This window comes from Eulemur rufifrons, chromosome 1, assembly GCF_041146395.1.
Source record: "Eulemur rufifrons isolate Redbay chromosome 1, OSU_ERuf_1, whole genome shotgun sequence".
NCBI lineage: Eukaryota > Metazoa > Chordata > Mammalia > Primates > Lemuridae > Eulemur > Eulemur rufifrons.
In genome coordinates this window covers 56668586-56687745 of record NC_090983.1, presented here as the reverse complement: position 1 = coordinate 56687745, position 19160 = coordinate 56668586, and the positions used below count along the sequence as shown (strand labels likewise).

Sequence of the window (19160 nt, the reverse complement as noted above, 5' to 3'; positions counted from 1 at the left end):
TGCCCTACTAATTCTGGTTGATTTCATTTGGGGGTTCTGCCAAGGACTTCATATGTAGGTTTAAAGAATCCCTTCTCTCTATAATCTGTGCCACCTGTCAATGCAGCAGGAGTGTTGGGGGAAGTTGAAGTTAAGGCTTCCTACTTTTTCTCCACTGGCATCACTCTGGCAAGGAAAGAGGAATGCTGCTTGCTATTACCAGGAACACAGGAGGATTAGAAATCTAGGCTCTCCACTTGGTCTTTGCTGACACTGTCGGGGTAGGGGCAGAAGGGTGCACACATTATTTTCCTTGGTATTTGGCTGGAGTAGAGCAGGTATCAGCCAAATTTTTTTCTTTCTTTCTTGGAAAGAGAGTCTTGCTCTGTTGCCCAGGCCAGAGTACAATGACAGGATTATAGCTTACTGCAGCCTCGAACTCCTGGGCTCAAGCCATCCTCCCACCTCAGCCTCCTGAGTAGCTGGGACCACAGGTGTACCATTATGCCTGGCTTTTTTTTTTTTTTTGGTAGAGACAGGGTTTTGCTGTGTTGCCCAGGCTGGTCTCAAATTCCTGTCCTCAAGTGATCCTCCCACCTTTGCCTTCCAAAATGCTGGGATTATAGGCATGAGCCACTGTGCCCACCCATTGGCAAAAAATTTTATGTACTGCTAAACCATCATTTTTTCAGTTGTCTGGAACGAGCAGGGTTTTCTTGGAGCTTTTGAAAATCTGTGCCTGTTGGCATTTCTGAGTTTCGGGTTTCTTTAACATTCAGTCTAGTACGGGAATAAAAATGAAAACCACTGTGTCATTATCAAGTCCAGAGGTCCTTGGACACTCTACCTTTTTTCTGCCTTTCAGAGTCTTATGTTTGTTCTTTGTACCATGTCTAGGGTGTCTACTTGTACTTAGCGGGAAGAATAGGGAGAGAGGAATCTATTTTATTCAGAATTGTTCCATTCCTTTTTTAAAGCTTTTCATTTTGTCTTAAAAATCTTCATTTTTTAAAATCAGAATTACTCATCCTTAAATGAAATTACACTTATAAAGCACTTTATACTGTGCTTAACACTTTGTAAGTACTCTGTATATTTCTCCCCATTACTTCTCCTACTCCTATTTCAAATCCTAATATAGTCATTTCTGCTACATACATTGAAAACATACATTTGTTTCAGTGTGATTGGTATATTAGAAAACAGCTTAGGCCTAACAGCAATTTCACATTTGCTTATGCATGACCTTGTCTGCAGGAAACAATAAGTAAATGCAGAAAACCATATCCAGCTGAACAGCTTCATAAGAATACATAAAAAACACACCCACATATACCTCAAACACCTAATAGCTACTACCTCAGTTCATCATGTTATGATCCATACCCACACATAGTCTGCAGTTAAAACTCCATCTGATTTCAGTTTACCATCCTTCTACCACTTTACAAGAACTCACAAGCTATAGCCCCTCTGACACTCATTTCCACAAACAAACCCAGGTCTTTTTCAAAGTAAAGTGCCATATTGTTGTATACATGTAATTCTTAACCATTTAACATATGTAAAACTGTGTTGCTGCTCTTTTTCTTAGTTTCCCTTTTTTTTTTTTGACTGTGCCACTGATGAAGTTTTTGAGTGTTATGCCATTCAACTCCATTTTCCCATTAACCATATTGTTTTAATTTCACAATTTTTCGTAGCACAATGCTTTATAGGAAAACATATGTTACATGACAGCAGAACTGACCATACTTCTCTAAAGCCTTTCTGCTTTACTCTTACCCATATTAACTATACGCACTTCGAAATTCATACACAATTTATAGTCTATAAGATGTATTGTGTAAGTGTATATTTTCTGATGCTCTTTGAATTCATACCTTTTGTCCTTATTTTCCCAAATAGATTATAAGCTCTGTGAAGGCAGGGCCCATGTCTTACAAAGTTTCGTCTGGAATTTTGCTATATACTCTGCAATTTTTTATCTCCATGTCCTGGCATCATATTGAGTATGTATTTATATAGTATTCAGCTAAACATACTGGTTGACGTGGAGAAGGATAAAAATTCAGCCATATTCACAATATGTCTAAATCATTTTTTTTTTCTTTCAAAACATACCTGAGCTTGGAACCTTAATCATATTTTTAATTTTAGGTTAACATAGATTTTGAAACTCAAGTTATAGTCTATTAGCATTACTATTGATATTATTGTCTCCAGTTTTTGCCTTTTTACCCTTCTGTACTTTAATGCCATCTCTTTCTCAGGTATTTTCTCTCTTTTATTTCTGAGCATGTTCATAGGAAAGGGGCACATAAATTTGAATCATAAAATCATATTGACAAACGTCAAAAGAGAGGACCTTTTAATTTTAGAGCTTTGTAAGCTTTATTTCAAGGCATATTTCCTAAAACACATTTTTATTTTCCTTTTATAGTTAATATCTGATATGGAGACATTATATTACTTTAAAATTCACTATAAATCTGGTCTTCCATATTATTGTGATATCTTGTTTCACTAAAATGTTTTCTTCAAAAGTGATATGTAAATTAATCATCATTTGAAATATATTTAATGTACTTGGTGGAGAGGGTGGGCTTGCTTTTAAAGTAAATCAGCTGTGATGTCTTTCTTGTAGGAAATAATCTTTATATAAAATATAAGTTGGAGCTGGTACATAAAATTTTGTTAATCATGGGATAAAGGGTTACTATGTTTTGGTGAATAATTTTAACAGGTATATTAAGTGTACTATTTCTATTTTGTTTGCATATAATGTGGACTCAGTTTTTTTTAGTTACTCCTATTCATTAAGAATTTATTTTCATTAGATTTCTTTAATATTTGATTTTTCCACCCCCCTCAGGCTTTTAGTTTAGTATATGTAAGTAGATTTTTCAATGTATACATGTTTGCATCCCCATTCCACTTCAGTGGTGTTGGGTTCAGATTAACAGTTGGACTTAAGAGACAAAATAAACTTCACTAGCCACTAAGTTTACTTACCTTTAAGAAAGGATATAGGACAAGAAACAGCACACCTGGTGCAGCAGCACCCTAGTGGAGCACTTGTGATTTCCAGGCACATTTTGCTTATATCCTAAGTATCTCACACTTGATATATTCATGGTCCTGAGGAACACAGCTGGGTGAGAAAGGACTACCTTAGTTCAGTGAGTCCATTACACCTGGAGTCTCTTTAGCTTTTATACCTTGTTCCCGTTATCCAGTGCAGCAAACACCTCATCAGTACTGGATAAGCAATCTTGATAGTGAACCACAAGTCCTTGGTAAAGTACATATTAACTTCTGCCAGATTCTCATTTATCTTGGATTTAGTATGTTAGTATAAATTGTTAAGAGTTACAAGGGGCCGGACGTAGTGGCTCACACCTGTAATCCTAGCACTCTGGGAGGCCGAGGCGGGTGGATCGCTGGAGGTCAGGAGTTCAAGACCAGTCTGAGCAAGAGCGAGACCCCCGTCTCTACTAAAATAGAAAGAAATTATCTGACCAACTAAAAAATATATATATAGAAAAAATTTGCCGGGCATGGTGGTGCATGCCTATAGTCCCAGCTACTCGGGGGGCTGAGGCAGAAGGATCACTTAAGCCCAGGAGTTTGAGGTTGCTGTGAGCTAGGCTGATGCCATGGCACTCACTCTAGCCCTGGTAACAGAGCGAGACTCTGTCTCAAAAAAAAGGGTTACAAGGATGAGCTGGGTGTGGCGATACATGCCTATAATCCCAGCTACACAGGAGGCTGAGATGGGAACTTGAGCCCAAGATTTTGAGGCCACCCTGGGCAACATAGTGAGACCCTGTCTCAAGAAGAATTACAAGGATGATTTGGCCCAAGTGTCAAATCCTCAGACATTCCTGAGGCTAAAGGAGAAGTCACAACTGTTAACAGCTATTAACCCTTTCAGTTAAGGTCCTATAACCAGATAGCCAACAGTCTGAAGATGTATATTCTTTGTCCTCTTTGACTTTTTTTTAGCTACTCCAGACTTCTTGACTTTTTACTATGGAAAATATTCACACACACTCAAGTGAATAAAATAGTATAACAAACACACGTGTTCATCAAAAATGTATTCGTGGCTAATCTCATTTTAACCATCCCCAGCCACTTTTCCCTTTCCTCTTATTTTGAAACAAATCCTAGGCATAATATTTTAGCAATAAATATTTCTAAAAGGTGACTCTTGAAAAATAACCAATACCATAATTATAAACATACTAACTTGGTAGGTAGGTCTAGAAAATTGATCAGATGCAGGTTTGGTTGTTTTTGTTTTTGTTTTTGTTTTTTTTTGAGACAGAGTCTTGCTCTGTTGCCCGGGCTAGAGTGAGTGCCGTGGTGTCAGCCTAGCTCACAGCAACCTCAAATTCCTGGGCTTAAGCAATCCTACTTCCTCGGCCTCCCGAGTAGCTGGGACTACAGGCATGCGCTAATTTTTGTATTTTTTGTAGAGATGGGGTCTTGCTCTTGCTCAGGCTGGTCAGATGCAGTTTTGACTTTTAAAAATTTTTAATTCCTTTTCATGAGAGCAGGAGTCACATAGGACAGGTTGTTGCTTTGTGCTCTGCAGCAGCCAGTGGTGGTCATTGCCTTATAGGGAGTTGCAAAATGATGATATTCTAACCCTGTAATTCCTTCTTCATTTATTCCTGGAATGCTTCTGATAAAAGCAACTTTCGTTGATCTATATGGTTAGCCCGGTGGTACAGTTTGAATAGGAAAACAGGATAAATGCATTATATTTTATTTACCAATGTCACTGTGAACTGATGGATTTTAATGTATTTGATATATTTCAGTTTATGGTACTTTTCATCCATATATCTGTGTTGTCCCATCTTTGGCCTGAATTAGCCTCTTCAAATTCACCATGGTTTGAATTAATATACATTTGAATGGGTCAAGCCCTACTCGGTTTTTTATATCTTCCACTAATCCCTGTTGTATTACACCTTCTAGCTTCACTTACTTATGTTAATTTCCTGATCCTTTTAAATCCTTGAGATTTTGGACCCTTTTTAAAATTTTTATTTCTTTAACCCAAAATAAAATTTTAATTTGAAATGATTTTTTTTTTTTTTTTTTTTGGCAGAGTCTCACTCTGTCGCCCAAGATAGAGTGCAATGGCATCATCATAGCTCACTGCAACCTCAAACCCCTGGGCTCAAGCAATCCTCCTGCCTCAGCCTCCTGGGTAGCTGGGATTACAGGCACGTGCCACCATGCCCGGCTAATTTTTTCTATTTTTAGTAGTAATGGGGTCTCACTCTTGCTCAGACTGGTCTTAAACTCCTTGACCTCAAGTGATCCTGGGCCTCTCAGAGTGCTAAGGTTGCAGGCATGAGCCACTGCACCCGGCCTGAAATGATTTTTTGTAGAGACCCCAAGACATAGCTATTCATCATGGGCAAATGACTTCTCTCTGTTATGAATCTGCTTGTCAACTAAAGCTAAATTTCTTAATCATTAGAAGGCTGTTCGGGCATTGAAACAAGCCCATACCAATGAAGTCATGTTTCGTATCTTTTCATGTCCATGCAAAGTAGTTTTTCTGTTATTTCCCTGTTCCAGACCTACGAGTTATTTATTTATTTATTTATTTATTGAGACAGAGTCTCACTCTATTGCCTGGACTAGCGTGCCGTGGCGTCAGCCTAGCTCACAGCAACCTCAAACTCCTGGGCTCAAGCAATCCCTCTACCTAGACCTCTGGAGTAGCTGGGACTACAGGCACGTGCCGCCATGCCCAGCTAATTTTTTCTATTTTTAGTAGTGATGGGGTCTTGCTCTTGCTCAGGCTGATCTTGAACTCCTGAGTGCAAGCAGTCCACACGCCTTGGCCTCCCAGAGTGCTAGGATTATAGGCATGAGCCACCGCACCTGGCCATCTACTACTAATCTTGATAATAACATTTAAAAAGTGGAAAACTACAAGATTAGATTCTGGAACTCTTACATGTTATTCTGTGCTTTTTAAAAACCGTTACTCAAATGCTTTTTAAAATTAACTTAGTTTAGCACTTTAGACTCATCTATTTTCAAAAGTTCTTTGGCTTAACAACTTTGACTGATAATAACTTTGACCAATGAATCTGGAGATCTGGGTTCTTTTGCTGGTTTGTTTTTTTTTTTTTTTTTTTTTTTTGTAATTTAAAGAGCTTTATTCTGAGTTGAATGCGTGTGACCAGGACCCAGAGTGTATGGCCTCAAGAGATCCTGAGAAAATGTACCTGAGATCTGGGTTCTAATCCTAAATTTTATCTCCTTTCCTGTGCTTTTCACTTCACATATTTGGAGGAGCAAAGTGCTAAACACTGGACTTAGAAACTGCAGAAAATTTACATTTCCTCTTACAAAATTTGTCTAAAAGTTACTGACCAAACCTTTTTTGTTTTTATTAAAGTTAAGAAAGAAGAAAAGAAAAGGCATAAATCATCATCGTCCTCATCATCATCCAGTGACTCAGATAGCTCAAGCGATTCCCAGTCCTCTTCTGATTCTTCAGATTCTGAAAGTGCTTCTGAAGAGAAATCAAAAAAAAGAAAAAAGAAACACAGGAAAAATTCACGAAAACACAAGAAAGAAAAGAAGAAGCGAAAGAAAAGCAAGAAAAGGTCTTAATTTTACCTTTATAATGCTAGCTTTGTATTCTGATTCCCCTTTGTTTATAAATAAATCTATTGAGATTTTGGATCGATTATATGGGAATGTTAAAATAATGAGAAATATTTTATACCATGGAGTATCATAAGACCATTTTGATAGTCTATGGTATATAGATTAAGTTTGGGTACATTCATTTCTATCTTTTTCTTTCTTTTTCCTCTAACCTGCTTCAAGAAAGATCATTTCCTTTATAAACAAAATCTATCAGTTCATTTTTTTGTGCACTCAGTGAAACGATGCTTCCGGTTTCATAGGTTTATATATATTTATGGCAGGATTGTGGGATTAGTGAAAATTATAGGAAGCCACCAGTTGATTTCCTTATTTTCAGTAGTAGTCGCCTTTGCTCTTATGATAGCATAAGGGTAGAAAGCAGATAATGTCAACGTATTTACTTTCTTTTTGGTTTTCTTTGAAATAATCTGTTTATACTAAAACTCATCTTTATCTCCCTGTTGCCTCAAAAGCAATTAATTTCTTTACCTCTGTTTTAAAGTATTTTAAATTTATCAGAGAGTGCATTGCCCACACTTTTTCTTTCTTTTTTTAGTTAATCCAGAAACATGTTTACAGAATTTCATATTTTTGATCCATTTTATAGAAAAATATCTTTTGAGAATGTGATAACAGACACATTTTGTTTTGATTTTTTGTTGGTTAGTAGTTTGTCAGAGGAATGGAAGAAGATTTTTTCCCCATGTGATTACATTTTGGGGAGGGATAGGATGGTATATATATTGTGATGTGGGAAAGAAATACTAACAATTAGAAATTGGATAGGTGCATAATAACCAAATGTAATTCGTTTTGTGTATTTCCGTCTATTAAGTGCATCAAGCGAAAGTGAGGCTGAAAATCCTGAAGCACAACCCCAGTCTACTGTCCGTCCAGAAGAGATCCCTCCTATACCTGAAAATAGATTCTTAATGAGAAAAAGTCCTCCTAAAGCTGATGAAAAGGAAAGGAAAAACAGAGAGCGAGAAAGAGAAAGAGAGTGGTATGTGAATATTTTGTAGAGTGCCCTACATGTTTTACCATAGAACTTTTCTTCTTTTTTTAAAGTTTTTACTTATTTTAGATAAAATTTAATTGGTGACCTTTGTCCCAAGATTGAAATCTTTTTTATAGAATGTTGTTAGCAAAGCTTCTTTTTGGTAACCACATAGCTAGAAAGATAAACCGACTTAAATTACCAGCAAATTTTCAAATAAAGTTGCTTTTTTTAAATAATAAGCACTAAGGCAAAAAGGATATTGAAGTGGCATTCCAAACCAATAACAAAATAGTGTTTAACCAGTAACATGAGACAGTGCTTTACTGTGTTATTTATATATACATTAAACTTGTAAGCAAGTAAGAACCTTGATTTTTCAATTTGTCTGATAGGAGAAAATGCTGTTTTCCTCACCTGATTTGTAATCTTGTAGTAATAAAAATTAATATCATGTTCAAGTCCTTTGACAATCTTTCTACATAAATCCACATTATTATCAGTAGTGCTAATGGTTCTTTATAAATCATTTTAACGATTATATTCAAAAGTAGAAAAAAGAAGACTGAAGTCTTAGTTATGACCAAAAAATATTGTCAAGTAGTAAAATTTTGAGCAATCCCCCTATGCTTTCACAATACAATAAAAATGTAAAAATAGGACTGAGTGCAGTGGCTCACACCTGTACTTCTGGCATTTTGGGAGGCCAGGGTGGGAGGATTGGTTGAGGCCAGGAGTTCAAGACCAGCCTGAGCAATAATGAGACCACATCTCTACAGAAAATAAAAAAATTAGCTGAGTATGATGGCACATGCCTGTAATCCCAGCTATCTGGGAGGCCAAGGCAGGAGAATAGCTAGAACCCAGGCTTTTGAGGTTGCAGTGAGGTATGATGACGCTACTGCACTCTAGGCCAGGCAACAGAGAGAGACCTGTTTCGAATGAATGAATGAATGATTTGAAACTTGGAGTAATTTTGATGATTTGGATTGAGTTTATTTTTCTACTAGTATTAGAAAGCATGTTTCTAAGGATATAAAGATTAAAGAGAAAATATTTGAACTGATTTAGAGTGAACTTTTCAGATATCACTTACATGGATGTTGTTGATGTGCTAATTAACTATTAACTAATATAACTATTATGAAAAACACAGTTTCCCTTTTTGATATAAACCGTGGTATGAATGTTTGACTAATTCAGGCCAGCTTGCCTCTGCTTAATTCATATTACTTACATTTCTCTATAGTTCTGTTACCAATGAACATCTACTTATAGGATAAGAAAATACTTTGGAATAAAATAGTTTAAAAATTGTTCTCTCAGCAGCATGTAGATGCTTCTGAGCTCTGCTATGTTAATTTTCCTTAGCACTATCAAATTAGTTTCATCTCAGTAATGAGTATATAACATTGTTTCTCAATAGGACATGATTGGCATTTTGAGGCAGAATAGTCCATGTCCATGCTCACACATTTCAAGATCATTTCTGACTCTGGGGCCTTAATTACCAGTAGCACCCGATAGTTATTGATAGCATTTTTGGTTTAGAACCACTGATTTTATAGTTGTGCCTCATATCCACAGGGAATTGGTTCCAGGACTCCCTGCAAATACCAAAATGTGCAGATGCTTATCTCTTTTATAAAATGATACAGTATTTGCATATAACCTACGCACATTCTCCTATATATTATACTTTATGTCACCTCTGGATTACTTGATAATATCTAATACAATGTAAATGCTATGTTAATAGTTGTTATACTATATGTTTTGTTTGGTTGGGGTTTTTTTTGTTTTTTTTTTGAAACAGGGTCTCATTTTGTTGCTGGGTCTAGAGTGCAGTGGCATCATGATAGCTCATTACTGCCTCAAACTCCTGGTTTCAGTTGGTCCTCTTGCCTCAGCCTCCCAAGTAGATGGAACTACAGGCTTGTGCCACCACACCCAGCTAATTTTTTTTTTTTTTTTTTTTAATGGTAGGGACGGGGTTTTGCTGTTGCCCAGAACTCCTGGCCTTAAGCGATCCTTCCGCATTGACCTCTCAAAGTGCTGGGATTACAGGCGTGAGCCACCACGCCAGGCTTGTATTGTTATATTTTGTTGGAGTTTTTTCTCATCTGAATATTTTTGATCTCTTGTTGGTTGACTCTGCAAATATGGAACCTTTCGATATGGAGAGCCAGCTGCATATAGGATTTTAAATCTATTAATTTAGATCAGTAAAGCTGTATTCTGAAGATTTATTTTTGTAAAAATAATGTGTTTTAACTTTCCTTTTGCTTTCTTTGCTTCTAGTAATCCACCTAACTCCCAGCCAGCTTCATACCAGAGACGACTTTTAGTTACTAGATCTGGCAGGAAAATTAAAGGAAGAGGACCAAGGGTAGGTGATTCTTTCCTCAGAAATCTTCAAAGTATTGCATTTGTTTTCCTTAAATAATTTTAGAGTGTTCCTTAAATTTTATTTTATTGTACAAGTAACTTAAATTTAGGAGAGATGTGGATATTGAATTATATATTTTTTTATGGTAACTTCTGTTTGTTGGTACTTCACTGAAAATTCATGAAATATAAATAGATTTTACATTTACCTGGTTTAAATGGGATCAAGGTCTTGTCTTTCTTGTTACTTCCTGACCATTATATCTCTAGTCATGCTGAAAATAAATAAAAATTAACCTTATTCTTGGGTTTCATTTTCTTTCTCTTTACCAGATTGTCCTCATCAGAATTTAAATATCTTCTTATGTTTTCAAAACATTTTAGAAACTTGGCTGTACTTCTATCTCATTTCTTCACTTCTTACTCATTCCTTAAGCATTTCAGTTTATGTTCTACCCCCACCATTCTGCCGAAAACAGCACTTGATACAATCAGCTCCATGTCACAAAACCCTGTGGATCCTTTTTAGTCTTCATCTTCCTTAATCTCCCTCCTTATAATACTGTTTACTTACAGCTTTCATCACATTTTCTTCCTATGTCTCTAGTCAGTCTATCTTAAATTTCTAATGCTAGTTCATACTCCTTTACCTGACCTTTAAATATTGTAGTACCTCAAGGTTTCAACTCTTCTCACACTGCATATACTCCTTGAGCACTCTCATTACTCCTATGGCTAGTACCTGTCAATTTTTTATCTTTTTTTCTTAATATCAAAGGCTTATTTGACTAATGAGCCCCTCTGAATTTAGCTTATACAAAGTTGAACATAAGCACTTCTGTTCAGACCTGATCCTTTTTAATTTCAGGATATTATGGGGGTACAAACATTTTGGTTACAAGTAATGACTTTGCCTCACTCAAGCCAGGGCTAGGGGTGTGCCCTTCCCCCATACATGCGCACCACATCCATTAGTTGTGAGTTTACCCACTGTCCCCCCAACACCCAATGAATGTTACTACCCTGTGAGCACCTTAGTGTTGATTAGTTAGTACCGGTTTGATGGCAAGTACATGTGGTGCTTATTTTTCCATTCTTGTGATACCTCGCTTTGAGGGATGGGCTCAAGGTCTATCTAGGATAATGTAAGAGGCTCTAGATCACCATTGTTTTTTGTAATTGAGTAGTATTCCATAGTAAACATATACCACATTTTATTAATCCACTCATGAATTGAAGGGCACTTGGGTTGTTTCCATATCCTTGCAATCGTGAATTGTGCTGCCATAAACATTCGAGTGCAGATGTCTTTATTATACAATGACTTTTGTTCCTGTGGGTAGATGCCTAGTAGTGGCAGATTCTGATCCTTCTTTAGGCACTCCTCATCTCAGTCACTGTGCAGTTTCTTAAACCTAAAATCCAAAAATCATTTTGATTCTCCACCTTTGTTTATACCTTCTATAGCTTATCCATCACCAAATTCTGTCAGTTCTGCCTCCTAAATACTCAGAAATCCATCTGCTTCTCAAGCTTCACTCCTGCCATGTTACTTCAACTCACCATCATATTGTCTGAACTATACATGAGTTCCTAACTGCTGTTTTGGTAGTTCTCAGTACCTCTTTACACTGTTAAAAATTATTGTCCAGGTATGGTGGCTTCTACCTGTAATCCCAGTACTTTTGAAGACCAAGGTGGGTGGATCTCTTGAGAACAGGAGTTTGATACCAGCCTGGGTAACATAGCGAGACCCTGTCTCTACAAAAGTAAAAAAAAAAAAAAAAAAACTTGGCCAGGTGTGGTAGCTTACGCCTGTCATTGTAACTACTCAGGAGGCTGAGGTGGGAGTATCGCTTGAGCCCAGGAGTTCAAGGCTACAGTGAGCTATGATTATGCCACTTCACTCCAGCCTGAGCAACAGAGTGAGACCCTGTCTCTATTAAAAATATGTGTAGATATATATGTGTATATATTGAGGACCCAAAGAGCTTTTGTTGATGTGGGTTATATCTATCAATATTTACTACAGGCACATGCCACCACACCCGACTGATTTTTTCCATTTTTTGTAGAGACAGGGTCTTGCTGTGTTGCTCAGGCTGGTCTTGAACTCCTGGCCTCAAGCAACCCTCCTGCCTCAGCCTCTCAAAGTGCTAGAATTACAGGTGTGAGCCACCATGTCCAGCCAATATTTTACTCTTTTAGGGATTAAAACTGGGAGAGGCCGGGCGCGGTGGCTCACGCCTATAAACCTAAAGCTCTGGGAGGCCGAGGTGGGTGGATCGTTTGAGCTCAGGAGTTCGAGACCAGCCTGAGCAAGAGCGAGACCCTGTCTCTACTAAAAATAGAAACAAATTATATGGACAACTGAAAATATATATAGAAAAAATTAGCCAGGCATGGTGGCGTATGCCTGTAGTCCCAGCTACATGGGAGGCTGAGGCAGAAGGATCACTTGAGCCCAGGAGTTTAAGGTTGCTGTGAGCTGGGCTGACACCAAGTCCCGGGCAACAGAGCGAGACTCTGTCTCAAAAAAAAAAACCAAACCGGGAGATACTTAAAACATAAAAATATATAAACACACATTCCATTAGCTGTGAAAGTAATGACATTAAGACATGTCACATAGTCTGAATAACTTCACTGTATGATAATGAAAGTAAAAAAGGCACATATTGTCATTTTATTATGAAAATAGTTTTGACCTTCAGAGATCTCTGGAGTCTTAAGATCCCTAGATCATACTTTGAGAATCATTGATCTAGTCCTTTGTTAAAATAGTAGCCAGAATTGTCATTTAAAATTGAAAATCAGATTTAGTGTTGCGTGTTTACCACTGATCTTAGGATATATCCTGGCCGGGCGCGGTGGCTCACGCCTGTAATCCTAGCACTCTGGGAGGCCGAGGCGGGTGGATCGCTCAAGGTCAGGAGTTCGAGACCAGCCTGAGCAAGAGCGAGACCCCGTCTCTACTAAAAATAGAAAAAAATTATATGGACAACTAAAAATATATATATAGAAAAATTAGCCGGGCATAGTGGCGCATGCCTGTAGTCCCAGCTACTCGGGAGGCTGAGGCAGGAGGATCGCTTGAGCCCAGGAGTTTGAGGTTGCTGTGAGCTAGGCTGACGCCACGGCACTCAGTCTAGCCTGGGCAACAAAGTGAGACTCTGTCTCAAAAAAAAAAAAAAAAAAAAAAAGGATATATCCAAAATTATTACGATGGCCTAGGAAACCTCACAAAACCTAGTCCTTGCTTACCTCTTTAGTTATTTCTATACCTTCCCCCTTCCTCTTTCCCTCTTTCCCCCTTCCCTTCCCTTCCCGTCCTTTCCTCTTTCTCTCTTTTTCTTTCTTTCTTTCTTTTTCTTTCTTTCCTTTTTGCAACAGAGTTTTGCTCTTGTGCCCAGATTAGAGTACAGTGGCATCATCATAGTTTACTGCAACTTTCAATTTTGCGATCAAATAGCCTTCCAAAGTGCTGGGATTACAGGCTTGAGCCACCTAGTACTACTTTGCCTTGCACTTTTTCATTTAGTCATACTCGATCTGATCATTTCTAAAACATGCTATATTCTTCCTGTCTCAGAACCTTCAAACATGGTATTTCATATGCCTTGTGTATTTTTCCTCACCCATCTGTCCTTACCATGCTTTACCTCCTTTTGCTTACCCTTTCCTAGGTAACTCATCATAAACATCCTTTAGTTCTCAGGTTGTATCATTTTAACTGTTCACACTCTCATACTAGATCAGCTCTCTTTGTTACATACTCTCTGAGCACCTTTTTCTTTTATGCTCATTCTCTTATAGCCACATACATGTTTAACATCTGTGATTATATGTCCATTCACGTGTTCCATTCCTCGTCCTGTAGAATATAAGTTCCAGGAAAGCAAAATCAGTTATATCTGGGCTTACTAATGTTTTCTCAGTGTGTAGTAGAGTGGTTGGCCATCCTAAGGGTTGAGTAAGTATTGGTTGAATAAATGAACATCTATGCAGTTAGTCAGTTTTTCTGATATTACAGAAAATGTTTGCTTTGAAACATCAAGTATACATAACATTCAGATTGGAACTTGGCAACTTGTAAGGGTTATTGCACTTTGCATGCTCTAGCAACATCACTTGCATAGACTTTTCCATGGAGAAGACATGGGTGGCTAGAGTTTTTGTGATTAATGTTTCTTATTTGGAATTTGCAACATGTTTGTTTGTTTAAGTTTTCTGCTTCGTTGATTTCCTATCTGAAAATTGGGAAATTGTAATTTTAGAGTGCATAGAAATTTTAGACATTTTATTTAAACCTAGAATATATACTCTTTAGCTATTATTGTAATGCTTTAACAGTCTTATACATTAATTTTTTTTCCTTTTTATTTTTCTTAGCGTTATCGAACTCCTTCCAGGTCCAGATCAAGGGATCGTTTCAGACGTAGTGAGACTCCTCCACATTGGAGGCAAGAGATGCAGAGAGCTCAAAGAATGAGGGTATCAAGTGGTGAAAGATGGATCAAAGGGGATAAGTAAGATTTAACTATTATTTCAAATCTAGTGATAAGTATTTATTTTTACTATTGTACATAAAGTCATTTTATTAATAGTCATTTAAATTATTCCTGAATGCCTTAAGGAAAATAGAATATCATTTTAGCTAATGATGTACACCTTTCCTTTCCACATAACATTTCCAAAAAATCTTTATTTACTTTTTCTTATTGTTTAGGAGTGAGTTGAATGAAATTAAAGAAAATCAAAGAAGTCCAGTTAGAGTAAAAGAGAGAAAAATAACTGATCACAGGCATGTGTCTGAGAGTCCAAACCGAAAAAATGAAAAGGAAAAGAAAGTTAAAGACCATAAATCTGACAGCAAAGAGAGAGACATCAGAAGAAATTCAGAAAAAGATGATAAATATAATAAAAACAAAGTGAAGAAAAGGGCCAAATCTAAAAGTAGGAGTAAGAGCAAAGAGAAATCAAAGAGTAAGGAAAGAGATTCAAAACATAATAGACACGAAGAAAAGAGGATGAGGTCAAGGAGTAAAGAAAGGGACCATGACAATGTTAAAGAAAAAGAAAAACAGTCTGAGTCTAAAGGAAAAGATCAGGAAAGGAGTAGAAGTAAAGAGAAGTCTAAACAGTTAGAATCAAAAAGTAACGAGCATGATTACAATAAAAGTAAGGAAAAGGATAGGCATGCACAATCTAGGAGTAGAGAATGTGATATAACTAAAGGTAAACACAGTTACAATAGTAGAACAAGGGAACGAAGCAGAAGTAGGGACAGGAGCAGAAGAGTGCGCTCTAGAAGCCATGACAGGGATCGCAGCAGAAGCAAGGAGTACCATAGATACAGAGAACAGGAGTACAGAAGGAGAGGACGGTCACGAAGCCGAGAGAGAAGAGCAACACCAGGAAGATCAAGAAGTAAAGATAGGAGGAGGAGGAGGAGAGATTCACGGAGCTCAGAGAGAGAAGAAAGTCAAAGCAGAAATAAAGAAAAGTACAAAAACCAAGAAAGTAAGAGTTCACACAGAAAAGAAAATTCTGAGGGTGAGAAAAGAATGTACTCTAAAAATCGTGATCATAGTAGCTCAAATAATAGCAGGGAAAAAAAGGCTGATAGAGATCAAAGTCCATTCTCAAAAATAAAACAAAGCAGTCAGGACAATGAATTAAAGTCCTCCACATTGAAAAATAAGGAGGATGAGAAGACCAGATCCTCAGTGGAAAAAGAAAACCAAAAATCAAAGGGTCAAGAAAATGACCATGTACATGATAAGAAATTTGATCATGAATCAAGCCCTGGAACAGATGAAGACAAAAGTGGATGAGTGAGTTGGGTAAACTTATTTCCATTCTGTCTAAAATTTTGAGTTTTAGAGACTCGCTAATGAATCTCCTTTATGTTGTTTTCCTTTTCATTGTTTTGGGTTATTTTTTGTTTGTCCTTTTTTTTTTTTTTTTTTTAATGTGGATTTCATTGAGTTGATCTTTTGATAATCTGCAATCTGGATAATTTGTACTGCTAAAGTTTTAATAAACTTGAAATGAGAAAAATACTTTGGTGTAATACTGTGTGCTGTGTTTAACTATTTATGTATGCATTATTGTGTTGCAACAATCAGCCAGTAGCATCATGATTTGTTTAATCAGCCATTTGGAAACAGGCATAACTGATGGCTGCAATACATTGTTACAAAGGCTTGTGTTTCTCATGATTAAAGTAACTTTAGAAGCCACTAGAAGAAATCTTGTGTAGATTTTTTGACTGCATTTTAATAGAGGTTTGCTGCAGTTTCTTTTAATTATGCAGAAGCAGGATCCTAATAACTAGAGATCTTATTAAATCATCACTTTTGATTTTATAGTAATTTGTGCTTTAAAATATTTAGTTATTTATATTGCACTTCATACTTTATAGTTCCAGCTGTAGCTTTTTTAATAGTAATGCTTTTCCTGTCTAGTTTTGTTTCACTTAACAGCCTATAAAAGTCGTAAGAGTAATTTTTCAGTTGATGTACTGATCGAGCTTCAGTTGCTGTTATACAGCATTTGACCGGAACTATACCTTGGAAAATCAGATTGTAATTCTCAATTCTATGTTGCTTTTGGTTTGAGAGTTGAAATTATTGCTTTGGTGGGGGGACATTGTTTTATTATTATTAATACCCTTTTCTAAAATAAAAAAAAATTTTTTTGTCACTAAAACATACCACTTGTGCAGGACTTTAAGCTAGACAGATGCTAAAAATTGTTAGTATTAACACCTTAACTTCTAAGATTTCTCTTTTTTGGCCTCCGACCTATATAGAATTGAGTGTTAACTCTGCATGCTTTTTGTTTTTTTTTTAAATTGAACTGACTTCTCTAACTCTCATAGCTATGAGTTTCAAATGGCAAGAAAATGCATTTTTTCTGTATCATGATATCGGCTGTATAGCATGTTTATGACTCTGGTTTCTTTCTGTTCAGGTGGCTTTATACCATTACTGTTAACGTTATTTTAACTTGGCATGTGTAACATTGCCATTTAGAGTAGAGTAGAAAGTTACAAAATTTGATAGCTTACAGAGTTAAACACTAAACATATCCAAAGTCCATTTAGAGTTTTGTGTGTTGTATTTTGCTATTTTTGTGATGTGTGGCCTTTTATTCTGTAATATCTCTTTTAAATAAAACATTGAACATCCAGCAAACATAAAACCTGCCTCATTTGAAAAGAAATTTCAAAATTCCAATTAATAGTAGCCTCTAGAAAGTTTTGTACTTTAATATTTGTCAGTATAGTGTCAACTCTATTACCAAGGTAGCTTCTTGGTAAATCCAGTAGCTACTCAGTGCTATTTGTACTGAATAAAGCAATGCTTAACATGATACTTTCCATTATTGAGTAATACAGTTAATGATACATTTGGCATTGTGGTAGCTCTTACAGAATGAATAGTGTAATGATTATAAGATTGTTTGGGAAATTGTGAAACAAATACCCACAATGGGTTCTTTCCAAATTTTTTTTTCTAATGATAAAATAGTGAATGTTTATTATAATCCAGGGTGATTGCTTCCTTAGAGACTGACCACAAACCCACCTTAGGGATAATTGAGTCTGAGTGTCCAAACTGTATAATCTATTATATATTTTAAACAAATTATTCTTTGTTTTAAATTCAGTAAATTGCATTTTAAAATCTTTGTTATAAACTATTTGAGCTTCAAGAAAGGTGCTATTTAAGAAAGGATTTCTAATAGTTATGTATTTTTTTTTAAAGTCCATGCTACGTAAAACTACTTCTATGTTGTCTGATCCCAGAGCTTTATCTACTAAGAATTATAGACAAGGACTTTCCAAATCTTAGAGTTTCAAAAAGTAAGCACAGGGGGAAAAATTTAGTAATTTCTATAAGCAGTATTCTCCTGTTTGGGTTACCAAAAGAGCGACTCCTTGCTAAGCATGATTCATAGTCCTTTTTTAAAAAGCTTCGTTAGCTCTTTTACAGAACAGATGTGAAGGAGTTGAGAAGGACAGATTTTGTTTTTAGAATATAAAAAACATTTAGAAAAAGATTAAATAGCATTAACTGTACCTCAAGGTATGCACTTGCATCTGAATAGCACGTAGCTCAAATGGTCCTTTCCTTTTTTTATATTTTAATAGTTGTACCATCTTTAGTTTTTACATTGCACATCATCTGTTTTCCTGAAAGTCCGCTGTTTTTCCTTATCAAATTGATTTTATAGTTATGTCTAAGCTTATACTTCATGTCGAAGTATCTTTGACTTAATATCCTTTTAAAGATATTTAACTTGGTTTCTTTTTATTGTTTGACTGATGATGGCCAAGAAAATTTTTTCAGTATGTGGAATTTTCATGATTATTATTTCGTGGGAGTTATTTTTCTGGGTAAGCTGTCTACCACAAAAATTGACACTGCAGAGAGATTAATATCAATGAAGTGAGCAGTAGAGAAGCTACTGGGCTGCTTTAAAACATTCTTTGATTAAGTTATAGTTGGTGAGTTCATGCGGCAAGGTAGTTTTTTTTTTGTTATGTACTTGAAACCCTCAGAAGTTGCAAAGAATTTATGTGATAAATCTGCGTTTGCACAAGTGTGATATTTTGATGCATGTTGGCTTTTGCTGAATGGCCTTTGATTCTTGTGCCTAGTGGAAGGTATGAAACAAAGGTTTTTTAATGTTATGAATAGGGACAAATTGGGTTTCTGGTATTTTGGGTAGTGGTATTAACTGGCAGTTCTAATTTATTTTCTAGTTAGTATATGGAGCAAGTTAGTATGTTTTTCAGTAGTTTATAGTACTTCATTCCAGTTGGTAATAGTTTTTCATCACACTGAACTTTTTAAATTTCTATAGAAACTTGAGTTTGCCTTCACTAGAAGGTACTTTAAATATACACCATATAGCTCATAGTTAATAAAGAAATAAAATGGATATTTTTCTGTCTCCTTTTGGTTATGTTTTCTGTAATTATTTTGATTAGAATTCATACATTTACAATTGAATAAACTCTCTAAAGGATTTTAGGTTGATAACCTGTTTATTGTGAAAAGATGTGTTTTATTACAAATACTTGTTTAAA

The 19160-nt window shown here is 36.1% G+C and overlaps 1 protein-coding gene across 3 annotated transcripts in view; it reads left to right on the top strand.

Annotated features, from left to right (window-relative positions):
• Positions 1-16337, top strand: part of PPIG (peptidylprolyl isomerase G) — a 48787-nt gene extending 32450 nt beyond the window's left edge. For all 3 annotated transcript variants that reach the window (XM_069471543.1, XM_069471533.1, XM_069471552.1), the window contains 5 exons: positions 6416-6626; positions 7508-7675; positions 9971-10058; positions 14450-14586; positions 14787-16337. In XM_069471543.1, the coding sequence (XP_069327644.1) occupies positions 6416-6626; positions 7508-7675; positions 9971-10058; positions 14450-14586; positions 14787-15894 (1712 nt within the window). In that variant the 3' untranslated portion in view covers positions 15895-16337. The remainder of the gene's footprint in view (positions 1-6415; positions 6627-7507; positions 7676-9970; positions 10059-14449; positions 14587-14786) is intronic.
• Positions 16338-19160: the final 2823 nt, after the last annotated feature.